The 18,649-nt window shown below is 52.5% G+C and overlaps 1 protein-coding gene across 5 annotated transcripts in view; it reads left to right on the plus strand.

Moving 5' to 3' along the window:
* Positions 1–18,649, plus strand: part of JADE2 (jade family PHD finger 2) — an 84,082-nt gene that overhangs the window by 17,634 nt on the left and 47,799 nt on the right. For 4 of the 5 annotated variants that reach the window (XM_076349798.1, XM_076349801.1, XM_076349800.1 and 1 more), the window contains one exon: positions 5,415–5,572. The exons of the other annotated variant lie outside the window; for it this stretch is intronic. In XM_076349798.1, coding sequence (XP_076205913.1) covers positions 5,415–5,572 — 158 coding nt within the window. The remainder of the gene's footprint in view (positions 1–5,414; positions 5,573–18,649) is intronic. 5 annotated transcript variants of the gene reach the window in all.

The following is an 18,649-nucleotide window of genomic DNA, read 5'->3' on the forward strand; positions in this document are numbered from 1 at the left end:
TAAAATCGATACAGCTTTTGCTTCACAACAGCAAATTGCAGAAATAACAAAATACTGGTGTATCGTTGGGGAATGCATTGGCTTTGGTGTCCCAGTGACTTTTCACGTTCCTGGACCGCCAGGACTGGCTGTCCTGGGGAGGCACTCAGTCCAACACTGCAAACTGGTGGGCTGAAAGGATGGGGAAATAGTAGAGATCAGTAATACAGGCTTGCCTGGCCAGTGAGATGTGAGTGCTGACGGTAACTTAAAGGCTTGCAGACCTTGGAAACGGAGCCAACCCGGAGCAGTTGGATCTGCAGGACCAGGCTGTGGCTGGCAGTGGTGGTGCTGGAACAGGAGGGGTGAGCTTGAGTCTGTGACTGCCCAGTAGTTTTTCAGTCCAGGGAGCAATAATTGCCTAGAAGTTGTTTCCTACACAAAAAGATCTGGACGGGACTGTGTGTGTGATCAGACAGCTTCTCCACATGGCTGGTGGGACAGCTGGAGCAGCAGGACCTCTGTGTTGGTGGCCTGAGCTGCTTGGGGGAGGTCGGTGTCCTCCTTGAGCTGCTCTGGTAGAGCCTGGTCCATGACGTGAGGTCGGTGTGATCACACTGGGAATTAACCTGCCACCTCGTGTATGAGCAACATGGATGTGAGCAGGGAAAGCCAGCTGGGAAGCCGAGACGTGAGGCCGATGGGCTGCTTTGGGAATGGCAGTGGCAGAGGAGGTGAAGGAAACTGCTACATTGATTGCTGCTTTCATACAGTACTTGATGGTTTGCTGCTGCTGCCTCGTTGGGTACACTTGTGCTGAGGAGTGGTATCTTCAGGAGTATTTTTATCAATTCTTACTCTTTATTCATCTCTGTAATATCCACAGACACCTGTATTTTGCATGCTATAATCCGTTGCTCTGGGCAGTGTGGGAAGGCGGTGGTGGGTGCAGTGGGACCCGTGGTGGGGTGCAGTCATGGTCCTGCTGCGGGTGCCAGGGCTGGCAAGGGGGAGCGAGAGGTGCAGCTCCTGTCGGGGGATTCCCTCCCTCTGCAGCTCCCAGGGGAATATTGGACACCTCCTGTAGTTTTTCCTTTTCCTTGCCGTGCCCTGCTGTGAAACACTCCTCGTTGCTCACCCATGCGGCTGTGGGATCAGCGGGGACCGAGAGGGAGGTTTTCTCCGTGCGCCTTTCTCCTGCCTGGGCTCTGAGGCTGCACGAGCATGCCGACCCCGACTCCTGTTCCCTCTCGCTTGGAAGTACAAAGGCAAAAATGTCTTGGGATTTTGCAATTTCATGTTCTTTTTCCCCGTCTTTAAAGCTGACACATGGGCCAGGCTGGCCCCTGGGCATCGGTGCGATGCATCTCTGAGCATCGCTGAAACCTGCCTGAGGTTCCCGAGCAAGCAGAGGTAATAAAGCGCACGTCTTGGTTTGGCCTTCCCCATCGCCAGCAGATCAATAGGCAATAAACTGGATCTTGCTGCTGGGTTGGAAAGGGAGGACGGAGCCTGGCCAGGGCTGCGGGGGGAGCAGGGAGCGGGGCAGCCTGGCCTCGGAGACAATTTGTCAGCTCCTGCGGACGGGAAGAAACAGTAAACACTCCTATTGAGGGAAAATTGCTTGTTTTCTGGTACCCAACTTTCTCTTCACCACCAGGTCCTCGGTTCGTCAGTGCCCAATTTATCCTTTATTTGGTTTTCATAAATAATTCAGAGGAGTTTGAGTAGAATAATTGAGTCTTTTCCCAACCCTAATCCCAGACAATTCAAAACAAAAAGACATTTAGATTACAATTTGAGTGTATTAGCTGTTGGGAGATTTCCAGACAACTGATCTGCTTTCCTTTACAATTTCTGTGCCATTCTATCATTTCTAAAGTGTTCTGCTTTGATAGTTAATAATTTGAGCATTTCCAGTTCTTCATGAAAAGACAGAGGCATCGCTGTGATAAAGTGCGGGCGTGTGTGCTGCCGTTGGATGGGTGAGCTTATCTGTTTTCCAAGAAGGACTAAATAAATGAAGTAGTGAGATTGCAAATCCAGCCTGCGATGTGCCTTATCATCTTCAGGGAAATAGATACAATCGTGCTTATTTGGCTTAAAATTAAAACTAAGCTTCTACGCTGATGTGAGCTGAAAAGCCAGAAGGGATGAATTTGGGGAAGACTTAATGCAGAAAAACATGAGCCTGGGATCCACACCGTGCAGAGGGGAGAAATTATACCAAGGGCTGATCCCGTTGCTGTGTTTTCCAACATGGAGGCTGTGAGGTAGATGCGGTGGTGGGTTGCTGGAGGGTTTTGCATCTGCTGAGGATGTTGCGAAGCATTGGTGAAGCTGGTCCTGCTGGTTCAGAGCAGTGGCGAGCCGCGTGGGATGCACGGCCAGCTGCCTGTGAGATGCTGCTGGGGCGCCTGGACCGCCGAAGCCACGACCCCAGCAAGCAGCTGAGAGCGCTAAAGAAATTATCTAAGTAATAGCTATGTGCAAAGTGCAATGTGTTTAGTTTCTGACATGAGGATCGGATGGAGCCATTTTATTTCCCGCCCGTGGATGGCAGCCCTTGGGGGGGGACCAAGGCTCCCCAACCGCACTGCCAGCTGCTCCCCAGGCTGGTTGCACGATGCGGGGCATGTCGGTGCAGGCTCCTCCATCTCCCTCTTCATCGGCAGGAGGAAGGTGGTGGGCCAGGCGTGGACATAAATCCGCTCTGGCTGCCCACCCCTGGTGTTGCCTCGAAGCGATGGGACCCGTCACCTCTCAGGCTGTCGCCTGGTGCTGCCTTTGCAAAAGAAAGTGGGGATCCTTGTTTGGGGTAATGCTCTGGAAAGGGTGCTGCTGCGGTGGGTGCCAGCGCCCCAGGGAGGGGGGAGACCTCTCGGGGCAGGTTAACAACACAGCTGGACTTTTCTGGGGGCCAGTTGCCCTGGAAAGGGCAGTCCCACATCCCCCATCGCTGCTTCTGCGCTGGCTGCCAGGTCGTGTGCCCTGCAGTGGGAGCACGAGCACGCCTACTGCCTGCTGCCCTGTGCTGCCCGCAGGGCCCTGCCTCCGCTGCCAGCACCACGCTGGGTAGGTTCATGGAGGAATTGTGTATATTTGCATGCCATGAAAGGGTGATGCCATGCTCCTGCACCCTGCTGCATTGAGGGGGGTGTCCTCAGGAGGCAACTGAGTCAGTAGGGTCCAGTCCGGGGAGTTTTGAAAACCTGTTGGGTGCCCAGCACCTTTGGAAACCATTCCTACCTGGCTTTGCCCACGAATCCCGAGAGCGAGTGTCTCCAAAATAGTGTTTTCTATAACAGTTTTGCAAATGGAGCGGCGTAGACGTGCTGCGACGCTCCTGCCCCGGTGCTGGTGGCCGGAGCAGGGAGGTGGCACTGGCCCCCGATGCTGCCCTCGACCATGCGTGGTCCACGCAGGAGGGAGCATCTTGTCCACCAAAGCAGAGCGGTCCGACACGGGGAGGCTCGCTCGGGTTTGCGTTGTTCTCATTGGAGATGGGCATTGAAACTGGGTAACGGAGACACCGTTTGCCCGAGTTGTGACCCTGGCAATGCAGGGGTGTCAAGAACGGGGTGTATTTGTACACTGTGTTTTAGAAAACGAGCTACAGTAGGGTTACTTGGCTTGTTTTGGTACACAGACACATAGCACTGGAAGGACTATGACATCTTCTATCTTAATTTTTTTTTTTTTTTAAATTTCCCACACTGGCAGCTTATTAAAAGGTTACTGTGGCGTCTGTAACCGTGCATTTGTAGCACTTAGAGACTTAAAGGAACCTGATCTTTCTCAAACTGAGCCTAATTCTGTCTGTAATATGTAGGCTGTTAATTATGTTTATTGAAGGATGTGCTGAGCCTGTGTCTGGCCAACTCAAATCACGTTTATATAGACGTAGTCAAAAATGGCTCCAAGCAGATGCATCAGGAGGAAGGTACCAGTAAAATTCAAAGAGGTCCCAGCATAGAAAAGGTTGTTTATGTATTGTATTTAACTCTAATTGGGTTAGCAGCTGAGACTCTTGAGGATTAAACAAACTGACCTAAATACTGGTCTCAGTGGTCTTAGTTAATGTCTAGTTTCCGGCATCTCAGCCGATTTTGTTTCCCAAATGCTCTCCAAAGCGCGTTATCTTTGTATCGAAAGTGTAAAACCATGTTGTATCGTTTATTGTGGTTCTGACAAAGCAGTGCTCATTTGGAGAATAGGCTCTGCGAACAGATTAAACAGCGTCTGAAGAAAACACCTGATCTGTCCCGGCCCCGCAGAAGGTAATGCAGAAGTAGCAGGGATGGGGTGGATGGAGTGAGATTGTGTCCAGGCATGATTGCTGGCACCGTCGGTTATTATGTCAGCTAATAGCAGATGGTAGAGAGGAGAAATCATCCATTTTCATTTACAATTTATTTTTATGCTGCAAGAGGCAGGATTGCTCGAGTTATTGCTATCAGGCAACCCTCTGGAAGGAAAACCTTATTTACCATGAGGGATTTTTTTGGAATAAGTTTTCCATTGTGGTGTATTGGGGGAAGACACTGCAGGGCCAGAAGTGAGATGGAGAACGAGCCCATTCACTGTCTGAGGGGCTGGAGGATTTTCATAGAGGAGGGGTCCAGTGTTGTTCTCCCAGGAGGTTTATTGGGTCAGGAAAAATTGCCATGTGTTTGGCTGTGGATGTGTAAGCAGGCACCTAGATCACCTTTTAGTCGGATATTTTCCAGCTCTTAGCGTAACCCAGCCTGCCTTTATTTTGCCTTTTGCTCCTCAGTGTGCAATCACCACTGGAGCAATCGAGCCCCGATGGGATACCTTCTGCTTTCGGCTGTCCCCGCTCGGGACAGTGAGGTGATGCAATGGGGACATGAAGGTGCTCGGGGCAGTGAGGTGGCTGTGTTTCCTGCAGCTTCATTCATGCCAAAAACAAAGCAAGCATCATTTCCCCCAGCAAGTCTGAATGTGGAGAAGCCCAGTTGCTGTACGTCCCTTGGCGTTCGGAGGAGATATTCGTGTGGCTGTGTTAAAACATTGATCCCCTAAGAGAAAGCAACCTGTCATTTCTTTAGTTTAATACTAATTTTCAGTCCGTGTCTTGGCCGAGGTTGCGCCCTGCGGCTGGATTTCACGTCTGCCTGGGCTGGGGGACCTCAGAAGGGTTGCAGCTGCAGGGGCTCAGGCTCTCGGTGCTGCCTGGCCAAGCATGGGCAGCCCCTGCCCGCGCACCTTGTTCTCCCTGAATCCTGCCCAAACCTCACCCCGGAGGTGACATGAAGTACACCCTGAAGCCGTGCCGTTGGGGACACAGGCACACACCACGCTGTCCCTTGGGGACTGTTTCCCCAGGATACCCTCCCCAGGCGCGCGTGCACCCAGCCTGTGCCAGACCCCTTCACCCTGCCTGTTGGATGGTTGTTTTTTTTCCGATACAGGTTTTCCGTACGGATCTGATAACGGCCATGAAGATCCCTGACTCCTTCCAGCTGAGCCCTGACGAGTACTACGTCCTGGCCGATCCCTGGAGGCAGGAGTGGGAGAAGGGTGTCCAGGTGCCGGCGAGCGCTGAGGCCATTCCCGAGCCTGTGGTCAGGTAAGCGAGCGGGGTCCCCTCTGCCTTGGTGGGGTGCACACCGTCTTGGAGAGCATGTAAAGGGGATGCACGGGAATGCACGGGGACCTCCCACCGTACCCTGCCATGGGCAGTTGCTTTCTGAAAGTCCCTCTCGTACATGCCCGGCTTTTCTCAGGCGGTAACGAGGAGCCGTGCCAGGCGGGCCAGCTCCTCTTGGTCGGGGAATTTTAAAAAGACCTGATAAAATCAAAGGGAGGATAAAAAAATACCAACAGAAAACCACTCAGAACGTCAGCCTCTGCCTGGCTGGTTGATGTGTCTCCATCTAGAAACACGTGGCTGTACCGCTGGTATTTCACGGCAGGGGTGCAGGAGTTGGCCCTTAAATTAAAAACTTCCCTCTGCCATGTAAGCTGTTTGTGAGTATTGGAAACGTGACGGGCATGCCGAGATTTGGGGCTTGGGAAAAGGAGCCCAGCAAATAGACAAGGATCTCCCGGACCTTGTAGAGACAACGTCTATCGGCCTAGATCAGTGTCTCATTAGCTATTTTAAAATAGGGAACTGAGTTTTAAAATAGACATTCAAACAGCTGCTCAAGCAGAAAAGAAACGTGGGGGAGCTGCTACCCGTTCGCTGTGCGCGGGGGATTATCCCAGGGCGACGGCCGAAGCTGCGGGGGAAAGGCTGGTGCTGCCGGTGGGGGGAACCAGGCGGGTCAGGAAAGGACCCCAAAACAAACAGGGTCGGACCCGAAAACTCGCAGGGTCAGACCCCAGAACTCTCAGGGTTTGCAGGAGCTTTGCAGCTCTCGCGCTGCTCACTTTGTGACACGCGACCCTGGGCGTGCATCCTGCGAAAGCACTCGCGAAAGCATCGTGCCGGCGTGATGCTGGGGCTGCGCGTGGGAGCGGGGCGGCTGCGGGAGGATGCGTTTTGCCGAGGGATTTGGGCAGGGTGCGAAGCCCAGCGGAGGCTCCGCTTGTCCCACAGCAACAGCAGCTGCTGCTGCAGCTGCCGACCTCGCTTCTGAAGTAAACTTTGTGTATGCTCCCCCTCCTCCCCCGGGGAAAACAGAGAAAGAAATGAAACTTTAATGAGTCTGAACACATCAAAAGGGAAGTTGTAAAGGGGGCTGTTGAGTTGATTTAATCCTTGGGGGGGGGGGGAACGATACCAAAAAAAGAGAGGGGAAAAAAAACCCCTATGTGTAGAATATCTTTTTTTAGTTGTCTTTGATAGCTAACCGCAGTCTGGACTTGCAAGCGCTCTGCTCCCCAGCTGAGGGCTCGTGCCGGTGCTATTTCCAGCTGAAAAGTGATAGCTCGGCGCTGCCGGGGCTGGCGGTGCCCGTGTAAAGCCATCCTGAACAGCGGGCTGCCGGGCTGCCCACGGGCGCTGCTTCCCGGTGTTCCATCGGGTGGGGTTTTGCATCCCAGACCTCTGAGCAGGGGGCTGCCAGGGTGTGGGGCAGGCTGCAGACGTGCCCTTCTGCTTTTCCCTAAGCTCTTGCTTTTCGGGGGTCCCCGGAGCAGCTCTGCTGGTGCTGCCTGCTCCCATGCAGGGATCCTCCTAAAGTGATGCCTGGTGCAGGTTGTCCCCCCCAGGTCCTCATCCCACCTTGTCCCGCTCCGGCACCAGCCCTTTTCCAATATCTTTCACATTTTTTTGGACCTCTATCATGTCTCCTCAGTCCTCTCTCCTCTAGACTGAACAGATCCATTCATTTTAAGCTTCCATCAAAGGTGGTGTTTTCTGGAGTTGTGAACGTTTTTGTCACCGCCTTCCAGGCTTCCCCTGGTTTTGCCCATGTCACCACAGGGACATGCCCACGGGCTTTGGAGGGGACATCAGACACCCCACCACAGCCTGGTGCTGCCCACTCACCTTGAGCTTGGGTTTCACTTCTACCATCAGATCCTCCTCTGAAGAATTTCCTAATCCTTGGGGGTTATTTTGCTCACTTGATTATTCTCAAGTTCCGTGCTGTTCCATAATCCTTGATGAATTGCCTCTTGCAGTAGTTCCAGCTCTTTCTTCAATTCCTCAACAGCATTTTGAGTTCAAGCCTTGCTCTCCAGAGAGTTTGTGACCTCCCCTTCATCAGAGTTAAACTCAGCAGACTGAGCAAGCGTACCCCGTGTCTGCGCGAGGAAGCCTGGCCCTGCAGAGGTCTTGGCACAGCCCACAGGCACCGGGGAGCATCTCCTGATAGGTAGCGTTGAAGCCTTGCTAAGTCAAGGTGGGTCCCATCTGCTCCTCTCCTATCCACCCACCACAGAGGTCCCAACCCATGTCGGATGGTTCTTATCCCGTGTTATTTTCTGCGTGCGTTCATATAGATTGCTTATTTATGTGCTTCAGTGGTTTTCCCTGAGTTTTATTTTTAAAGGCAGGTAATGTGTGTCATCTTCTGAAATCTGACGTATTCTCTGTGACCTCTCAAAGATACTCGTTAGTGGCTCCATCACTCTCAGCTAATCCCAGGTGGATTTCTGCAGCCCCTCTGGGTTGCGATGTGCCCCGCTCATCCCAGGCTGCTCCTCCCGGGCTGCCGCGGGATCGTGCTGTTTACCCACAACCTTAGCTTCCTCAGAGGTCTTTGCTCTCTTGTTGCTCCATCTGTCTGTCCTGCACCATGTCTCATCTGCCTGAACCATCTCTCTTTGCTGGCAAGGCAGCGAGCATGGCCTGAAGGGCTTTGTCCTCGGACTGAAGCCTGTTCAAGATATTTTGCCTTCGCTAGTGCGATGTGAGTGGAATGAAGAGCTCATTTTACGGCAGCATTAATGGTTGCACCTGGTTTGTGGCCACGATGCATGTCCCAGGGGGACAAGCGGTGACACTGCCAGATTTTTTTTAATCAGGACGGCATCTCTCCACATGCACACCAGAAGGCACAGCAGAGACGGGCGTGCTCCTCCCGAGCAGTTCTCCCTCCGATAGCATCCTCAATGTTTTCTCACTTGGGTCACCGATGTGAGAGTCGGAGATGGAGGGAGCAGCGTTCGGACTGCCAAGGACAGATGAAGACTGCAGTCCCTTTCGTATCTCCAGTGTTAGACAACTCCCTCTTGCAGCTTGCCCTCCTTCGGAGAAATGTCAAGTATTTTTTCACAATAGATGACTATATTTCATCTGCCTAAAGAGAGCAGCCTTTAAAGGCCTTACAACTCCATTTACCTCCCTAGTTTAATTGCTTTAATTTGCCCCTATCTCCATCCTGGCAGCAGCGAGCGGGTATCTCGCTGGTCCCATCTGAGCTGCTGCTTTCGCTACCACCCCGCGGCTGCTGCCCCGTGGGCTCTGCACCAGTTTCCCCCTTTGCTTCCAAACTTTCCTTTTTCCTTACTCAAACAAAAAATTTCACATTAACCTAACGGATCCTCCCTGTGTCGGATGTCAGCAATCCAAATTCCTTTCTCTGCTGAAAAAAATCCCAGCGCTGATTTTTTCCTAGACTGGGAAATTTGGAGCCCAGCAGCTGCCGCTCTTCCTCGCTGTCGGGGCAGCGTTTTGCTTTTCCCCCCCATCTCAAAGGTGTAACGCAGGGGTGTGACAGAGTATCCTGCCCTTAGGTTTGCCGCGGCAGGGGACAGATGCCCGTGGTAATCCAGTCCTAATTTTGTCACTCCTGACAGCCATTTCCATGTGAAATTCCTAGAGGGAGGCAGGGGGGGAGAAGCTACTAGAGCCCTGGGAGCTGGAGAGCGGGCAAGCACTGCCTGCAAAATAATACTCAGCCCATCATCCTGCGACCCCAGGGGTCTGGTTCCTGGGCTGAGCGATCGGCAGCGAGCAGATTTTGCCGTGGAGGGTGCGAGAGTTGCTTCCCACTGCAGAGATGGATCTCGCCCTCCGAAAGGTGCCTTGTACGCAGCCGCTGCTGCTCTTTTCATCTCCTGCCTGGGCGCTTGGAAACCAGCTCTTCCTACCCGCAGCCTGCCTCTAGGTTTTGTGTCTCCAAAGCTGAAAATTAGATTTTTGAAACATTTTATTTTTCTGGAGCTCTAAAATGTCAAAAGCTGGGGGTGAGGCAGAAGGAAAGAGCTGTATTTTAAGGAATGCTTTCCCCAGAAAGCCGCCATCTCAAAATGCCTCCACTAAGAGCCACCTTAAACTCGAGGGTCCTTTCTAGGTTAGCGCAAATCGCAGTGCAGTTGGAAGGAAAGCGGTGGGGGAAGAGGTGCAGCATCTCTTGGCTTGGTGTCCCGGGAGGCACAGATGCTGCCGATGGCCACCCGCACGCCAGGGTTATCAGGCAGCGCAGGAGATCAGCTGTTTCCTCTCCACAATCATTTCTGGCTCATCGCTACTGAAAAGGGTTTTATTTTGTACAGTAACACGCCTGAGAATTGCCCAAAGCTTGAAGGGCCCCGGCGTGGCAAGAAAAGCCGCTTGCAGTCGGATGAGAGCAGGGGAATGAGGAGTCGAGGCGAGTTTCCCTTCTCAGAGGCAGGGAGCGGCAGGCTGGCATCCTCTGCCCGCGCGTCTCCAGGCCACCCGCCCTGGGATGTGGGTGGTGATGGCACTACATCCCAGTGATGACAGTACATCCCAGTGATGACAGTACATCCCACCTCTGCTAGAGCCCGTAGCCAAAGGATCTCCACAGGCTTTCCAGAACCAGAGATGAGCCTTACAGCTCCCGCGTGACCTCTGCCTTTATTTTATAAATGGGTAAACTGAGGCACGGAGATTTCTACTGTGAGTCAGTGGTAGAGCCAGGTATGAGATCCCAGTCTGGTGTGGGGGCACAGTTGGGTGCTGGATGCAGTGTTGGAGCATCTCAGCACAGCCTGAGTTTTTAAGGATTACACAAGGTAAAGTAGCAGGAGGAGTTATTGCAAGAGTCTCGGAGCGTCAGGGCTGTGGGTACCACTCCTGTTGTAAATAGGAAAGAGACGCTTTAGATGAGCTTGTCTTCCCGGAGTCACACCGTGATACACCCAAGAGGAAAGTGGGCCTTGCTGGTTTGCCATGGATGCTTGTAGGAGGCTGTGAAGCCCTTTTTGCAGGGCGGGTGTACAGGGACCTGACCCGGGCTCGTCCCTACCCACTGGCGGCGATGCCAGTGCTGTGCAGGGTGGCAAGTTGAGCTCGCTCAGCAGAGAGCATCAGTCCATAAAGCAGTGGCACCTATGTGTGATTTTATGCACCTATACGGGCTTTAATTCCTCCTTTATTTAATGATTTAACATTTTTGGCACGCGGCTCCTTCCCCAGGCTGACAGGGATGCAGGCAGGATCTAGAGGTGGCTCTTGGATCTCGCATTAAGCCACATTAGTATGTGCTGTAGATTCTGTTTCCTGTGAATTTGCACACAGCGGGAGGACGAGCAGGAAGGCTGCTTCTTGCTGGCAGGCTTCCCAGATATTCTTGGTGTTGCAGATCTATACTTGCGTCGTTGCTGTGGCCCTGTTTTAACAGAAAACAGAAAGCGCTGTGGCGACAGGAAGGCACAACCTCTGCCAGTACCAACTCGGCGATGGCGGTGGCACCAGCGCAAACGCCGTCTGCCACGGTGGCACGGTGTTTGTGTCACTGTCCTGTCCTCCCTCGGGTCCCCTCTGTCCCCTGTCCTCCAGGAGCCACTCAACGCGAGTAAAGCAGGTCGTTGCTGTGCTGCTGGGCATGTATCGAAGTGGTGTGGGGCTGGCTGTGCCCGGATCGCGATGTGGGGCTGCCCGGCACTCATCTCCTTCCAGCTGTGTTGCTCTTTAGTGGACTCCAGTCCCATAAGGAGTTGCCCCAACATCTCCAGGAGGTCCAGCAGTTCTTTGAGAGGGTGCAGAGTTGTTGGCAGGGATGTTCATGTCATGGTTTTGCGATACCAGCATCATTGCAAAAGGGAGCAAGAGGAGGCACGCAGAGCGGGTCTGCTAGCAGGCGACAGCATTGGAGATGAGTGTACTGGGGCGGGGAGGAGAATTAACTGGTGCACTAGGAAAGGGTATAAGACTGGGGCACATCCCTGCCCTTCTTCCCTTCTGCTCCCGGTGAGTGGACACCTTGGCTCATCCCGGCGGGGCTGGATGCCACATCCAGAACACCCAGCACAGGGAGGGAGCGATTCCAGCGAAGGGAGAAAATAACGCCGGGAGCAATCTCTGCCGCGGTGTGGAGCGTGGTAGCACTGAGGAGCTGTGGCCAGGCTGGCCCGGCAGCGGGGCGGCACGATGCAAACGTCCCAGCAATGCCTGGACTTCTCCTCTCCCTCTTCCTCCACGTGCAGCGGGAGCCCTGGATGGCGGCCAGGCTGTATCCTTGCAGCAGCATGGCTCCCAACCCGGGGAGGGCTTTCTGAGGCTTCGTTCTCAGCATGTACGGTATGAACCAGCACACTTTGTTCTCGAGTGTTGAGATTGGACTTCCTTTCCTCGGTCGGCGACGCAGGCTGGCTGTTGACTCATCAGCAGCTTCCCTTGGGCTTTGCTGCAGAAGGGGCAGGCAGGATTCTGCAGCAGTTTGTGTATCTTTTGGAGCAGAGCTTTTTTTTTTTTTTGAACATGATCCTTTTTTTTTTTTCCCCCTTTCTTTTTTTTTTTTTTCCTTCCCTCCAGCTCATCATGAAAAACGTGTGAGTTTGGGACTTGCAGATGGCACGCTGGCGATTTTACAAAGGGCTATTTCTTGGGTCAGTTATCCCCATTCTGTGGCTGCCTGCCCTTAAATATGCCTGGATTCTGGTATGCTTCAGAAATACATGTACGCTTCCCTTTCAAGATCTGAGACTCTGCTCTGATCAAAAGAAATAAAAATCCCAACCGCCCTAGGCCTAAATGTTTAGATCATAAGCCCTGGGACATGGGAGCGCGGGGAGAGGAAAGCTTGCTGCCTGCACGCTCCGTGCGCTCCGGGGACCCCTGCGGTGACGCCTGGCCGCGGCGAGGGTGGCCGGGCTGAGCTGCGGGTCCCCGGCAGCACTCATGCCAGTAGCACTGATCAAGGACAGCAAAAAAAACCCCAGTGATGTAACATCAGTGAGTTCCCTCTGCAGCTCTGCCGCTGGGAAAGGGAGGTTTCCAGTCGGATCTGCTCAGGCAGCCCTTGTCCCTGCCAGCAGCAGGGAGGGATGGGTTGTTTGCGGGGTGGTCTGTCCTGCCAGTCTTTTAGATATCTGATTTAGGATGGGGTGAATCGCCCCTGCAGCAGCAGCGGTTCAGTGGCTCAGAGGGTCTGGGCAGCGCAAAAGGTGGTATCAGCGCTGTAGAGGGTTGTTAGTTTGTGCCCAGTGCCTGTGAGTGCTTTGTGAAGGAGTAAGTGTGATTTACTCTGTCTGTTACTTGTAATCGTTTCTGTTTTACAGTCTGCTTGACAAGTTCTTGTGGGGGCTTTCAGCAAGTCCTCACCTTCATTATTTTGCTACGGGAAACATGTTAATCCAGGCTGTTCTTGCCTAGTACCGAGCCACTTGGACTTTTATTTTAAATGTTTGCTAATCCTCCCAGTGGATGCCTGTGGTTTATACTGGATCAAGCACACAGAAAGTCAAGTGTATTTCAGCAGTAAATGTATAGAACGAGCGGGCTCGATTCCTGCTGCTCCGTAACGAGGTTTACGGCTCTCAGGGCGGACTCCGGTTTGGTACAGCCTCGGGAGCCTCCGCATCTCACTCCATCACGTCCGCCCTCCATCCAGAACCATGAATTTAGCGTAGAGCCAGGCAAACCGTAGCAGAGCTGACTGCTGCTGCTTGCAACTGCAGCAGTAATTAAATCACCTCTTAGTGATTTAGTGCACTTTGTGTCCCCATTGAACAATACAAGAAACTATTACTCTTAAGTGCTCTTCAGAGCGATGGGAGGACCAGGACAGCCCGGCAGCGGGAATATCTGCTCGGTTCTTGGTGCTGCTGTGGATAATCCTGCTGAATTTAGGTGAAGCCTGCACTGCTGGAAAGTGAGCTTTACCGTGTTCCCAGGGCCTCGGTGAGGTGGAGAAGAGCTGGTAGGTGGTTTTTTTCAGTGCACTTGAAGAAGATCTGGAAAATGCACCAAAACAAGCGTAGCTGCATAGCAGTACGTGGATGGTGCGAGAGGCAGACGGATCCCTCTGGGTTTTGTGGGATGGGCTGTGCGCTGCTTCAAGTGACTCAGCGTCAAAACTGTTCTCATGTGTTTCAGGGTTCAGTGTTAGTGCAGTGATTCAAAACACATTAAAAAAGGCTGGATGCTGCCTTTTCAAATTCTTCAAAGCTTTGCTTTCATTGGGTTGGTTTTCTGTAAGGAGGCCCGTGCGATGGCACCGTGCTGATCACAGGAATAGTCATCTTTGTGCCCTCGTCTGTATTTTGAGCTTTCCGATGCTCAGCTCCATTAGCAGCAGGGTCGGGGGGATTTGGCCAATTCCTGATCTGCTGTGGCTCGTGCTCGCAGCCCCCGCTCAGACCACGGCAGGTGCAGAGCTGCTGCCATTGCTCACAGCCTCTGTCTCTGCTCCCCGTTAGTAGGTGGATACAAATATGAGTGGAACTGTTTGCATTACTGAAATAATTGTGGAAACATTATCTGGCTGAGATAATTAATTCCAGATGCTTTAACGTTAGTAGCTTGGCTTAAGTTACATAAAGAAGCAACGTTTTTCGTCTTTTTTATATCCAGAAAACATATGCTCATGTGTCCCTGGCTTCCCTAGTAGCAATTCCAAGATACATATTGCTTAAATGGAAATGAGCAGAATACTAGCAACCTGCTGGCTGCGTTTGGAGAAGGTTGGCATGCAACACAAGTCCCTGAAGGGCCACCAGGTAGGTCAGTGGTGCTCTGGGAGAAGGAGGAGAGCAGCACCCATAGGTGCTGGCGCTGGTGCTGGCTCTGCCGTGGTCACCCACGGGGAGCAGATGCTTCCTGAGCATCCTCTGCAGCTGCCCTGGGGTTGGGGGCCATGGTGTTTTGCTGGGTTTCGGAGCCAGAGGGGTCAGAACCCCCTCCTGCTGCCTTTGATGTCACTGTTAAGGTTGAATGGCACAGAGAGGAAAGGGAGAAAGGAATACGAAGATGATCATTGCACAGCATCAAAAATTATGTGTGTATTTTGCTCTCAGCCCAGACGCTGCTTTTGTCTAGTCAACCAGAAAAACATCTGCGTTTTGTTGTTCCAGCCAGCCCACCAGCAAACCGCTGTCTGGTCATCGCTGTTTGTCCGTGCAGCCGTGGTTTTCTTCTGCACAGAAGTTGTGCAGATGATCCCGCTGTGAAATGGTGCCCGTCCTCTCCTCTGCCTCGGGAAGGCGGACGCTGCTCTGCCACTTCCCAACGCTGCATCTGAGCGCTTGTTTACCAGGTCCCTTCTCTGGTCTACATCAAAATAATTTTCTGGGCGCTGAATCAGAGTTGAGACTTAAATAATTCATTTGTTGAGCTAAATCTCAGCGAGATTTAGGCTGGAATATAAACGTGAGAAAGACAGGGACTTCAACACTCCGGTCTTTATCTAGTCTGCTGAGTATCAGGCTTTTTATATGGTGATAAACAGCTCAGAAACGAAATTGGAAAAGCTGTCTGGGTTTAACAAGATGGCTGTTTAGTGCCTCCTGTTCACTTGTTTTCTTCTTTTTATCACATCAAAGAAGAGTGAATCACTTTCTCCTTAGAGGATTACATTATTCCAGAGGCCTGGAAGGACCCACTCTGGTTACAGGCTGTTACTGGGGGAGATATTACATGGAGAGGGGAAAATGGAGCATTTTTCTTACTGCACCTGTTAATTGCAGTTTGGAGTTTCAGCTGCATTTCTGTAAAACTTCAAGAACCTGCCTGTATAAATCCTCAACCGCCAGCAGCACGTGAGGGGCCACCCTACCCCGTCCTTGACATTTTGCACAGAAATGCTATTGTCATGGGGATTTCCAAACCCAAACAGCGAGACCCTGGACAGTCCTGGAGCCAAAAGGAGTTTCCCAGTCGAGACGGTGCCGGCAACCGCGGGCGGTGAGGCTGTGCCGGGGCTGCGCCCTGCAGAGCTGCACAGCACCGGTCACTGTACCCTCCCGACTGCTGAGGATGTTTTAAAAGCTGATAATGATCATTTATAATATTCACTGCTTGGAAAGTGCCGAGCGTCTGGGGTTCAGCTGGGGAAAACAACAGCTAAAGGGATGGTGGGTGTAGCTGAGCTGCGTTGTCCTGCGCTGGTCCCTGCCTGGCAGAGGACGCCAGGGTCCCCGACACATCCTGGGGTCCTTGACGCATCCCGGGGTCCCTGACACATCTCCAGCGTAGGAGGGATGGGGTGTGCAGGGATGGGGTGTGCAGCCTGCGCAGCCACCCAGGCCACCCAGGCATTACGTCACCTGGAGCCACATTCACTGGCTGCTGGTACCCGGAGGGCAGGACGCTGCTGCAAGCAGCGTTAACCCCTTCCTGAGCATCCCGAGTGCCACTTGGGTAACACAAAGGGACCTTCACGGGGCTGAGCATGGGCCACCGGTGATTGGGCAGTTGTGGGGTGCCTTCTGGGCACGGGTGCTCCTGTTACAGGAGCTCGGTGGATCCTCCCGGGGCCAAATCCAGCTGCTTTGTTCTCCCAAAACAGCAGCAAGAAGTCGAACGAGAGCTTCAGGGCTGAACCAAGTGTTTACCACCTGCGTAGGTTTTTGGGACAAGTGGTTTACTGAAGGTTTAGGTTATACCAGGGGGTAGCGCCAGCCCAGCCGTGCATCACACCCATTAACAGCAGCGGTGATGAACCCTGCGGTTACACCAGGCTGCTTGCTCGAGCACGAATGTCCAAGGAAAGCGTTGATTTTATGTTACCTCCATCAACTATTTTTGCTAGAAATGTGCTTGTTACAGCCCCTGACATGAGGATAGCCTACGAATGGCACGGAGCGGGGTGGCAGACCGGGCCACCAGACGGGATAGTCACTGCAGGTTCCCCTTCCCGGACCCACCTTTGACCCTCGGGCTGAGCCCTGCTCCCGCAGCCACTCTGTTATGTACATATGAATTTTTGTGGATTTGCAAAGGCTGTTGCCAAATCTTGAGGGGTTTTGGTTCCAACAGCCAATAAGGAAATACTGCAAATTCTTACTTTTCTGAACAAAGCGGTCCCAGCAGTGCCCACTAAAAACGGGGCTTTAATTTTGTTGAGGTTCTTGTTTGTTTTCAAATAAAAGGGTTTGGTACCAGCGGCCTGCCCAGACGCACTGTGTCGCTGCTCTCCTCCTCGGGACCAGCTGCCTCCAGCCCTTTCTCTGCTCCATCACGCAGGAGGACGTGTTGGCAGACGCCGGGTATCAGTGGTCCCTCCTGCAGGGTCCCGGGCCTCTGGTTTCAGGTCTCCTGCCAGTGGCTTGTGCCAGGGGTGACAGCAGTGTGCCTGCAGGGCTGTGAGCTCTCAAGCAGCCCGCGCTGGTGACCGGGGTGCTCCTGATGTTACCTGGAGCATCTTCAGTCGAGGAGGGGAGTGGTGAAGTGCACAGGCACCCGTTAGCACCGAGACCTGGATCCTAACAATGCTTTTAGGCTCATCTAGCTGGTCCAGCCAGCTTACGTGCTGGTCTGAACATCAGGCCAGTTAATTTAAAACCTAACCCATTTAATATCTTCTTGGCGTTGCCTTTCTTCTTTGAACCCAGCTTTGGGAGTATAGTTTTTGGCTCATGGTTCTACAGACTTTACTAGAAGCCATAAAAGTGGAATAAGTAGGTGTAACGTTGTCAGTAAATCTGGGCCTGGGTACACTGAGGGTCGCAAAATCTTTTTTGTGGGTCGCAGCTCATTACCATGACTGTCCACCACCGTCTGCAACCCCGTCCTTCACCCTTGTGCCACCAGGCTCTTTTTCTAACATCTTAAATTCCGCTCCACTACCGAGGAGCAATAGCGCCTATAAAATCTATTAGCTTAAGTTCATAAGAAGACTGGGCATCTGGTCCGAGTGGCCTGCTAGATACTATTTTAATAAACAGAAAATGAAAATCATCCCTTTAAATTGCCTTTTTAAAGTCGTCGTGTGCCGCAGGAGAATTCCCCCACAAGTGGAGCTGGCGGTAAGAACAGTGTCAGCATCCACTGAAGGTTGCTGGCAGAGTTATCTTTCCACTGACTTTCCTAAGCTGATTTATTTATGGACGCTGGACAAGACTAATTTAGACTGGAATGTAGGTAAAGAAAAGGTGACTGACTAAAGCCTTCCTTGTAACAGAATTAAGTATTTTCAGAAGAGGAACACTACTCAGGATTAATTATTTCTATCTAGTATATTAAAAGGGAGCATATAGAAAAAAATGCCTTCTCCCTTCAGCCAAGTGAAGCATTCAGTTTGCAGAGATGAGATTAACCATGGGAATTTGCTGAGTATATTTTATTACCGCATAATCTTCTCCAGGGATAGATGTGATCCTCAAGAGTGTTGGGGTCCACTTACTCCTTTTCCTCAAGTGCCCTTGAGACCCACTTTCAGACTAATGGCCTCAGGTTTGTTGTGCTTTTCAGGGTGATCCCAGTTTTCAGCCCTTCGTTTAAATAAGCCCTTGATTGATACAGAGGTTTTTTTTTTTAAATGCCATGTCTCTGGCTGGCTGGATAAATAAAGGAGTAAATGCTCCTCCAGAGCAATCGAGCTTCTGCAAGTGGTTCAGCACTTGGCGGAGGCTTTGCCTCCGTGATGCTTTGCGGTGGTGGTGCAGGGAGAGCCGCAGCATCTCGGTGGTGGCACATCACCAACGAACGCCAGTACCAGTAGCTGCGATGGGAAGGCGTGTGGTCCCGCCACCAGAGCCCTGCTTGGAAAAGGAGTCATCTCAGCAGTGCGTTGCGCAGTGGGGCCACGCGTTGCCCAGGTCATCGGGGCGGCAGCGAGGTGTTAATGGGAAGCCGCCTTGCTAGAGTGCTCTGGCTTAAGGAGGGCAGCCAAACTCACCAGCCACTCACTCTGGGATCAGCGAGAAGTGACTTATCTCATGGTTGTGGGTCTGCTGTGTTTGGGCGCTCCGTGATGGTGCTCAGATGCAGGTAAAGCCCTTGTGCCACCACGGAGCTGGGCAGGTATGTCCTTCCCGGCACCGCATCCTCCGCTGTAGGGGCTGGAGGGATGAGCAGGACTTTGGGGGGGGGGGTGGAGATGGTGTTGAAGAGCGCTCGCGGGGC

The sequence above is a fragment of the Aptenodytes patagonicus genome, chromosome 12, assembly GCF_965638725.1.
Source record: "Aptenodytes patagonicus chromosome 12, bAptPat1.pri.cur, whole genome shotgun sequence".
Lineage (NCBI taxonomy): Eukaryota > Metazoa > Chordata > Aves > Sphenisciformes > Spheniscidae > Aptenodytes > Aptenodytes patagonicus.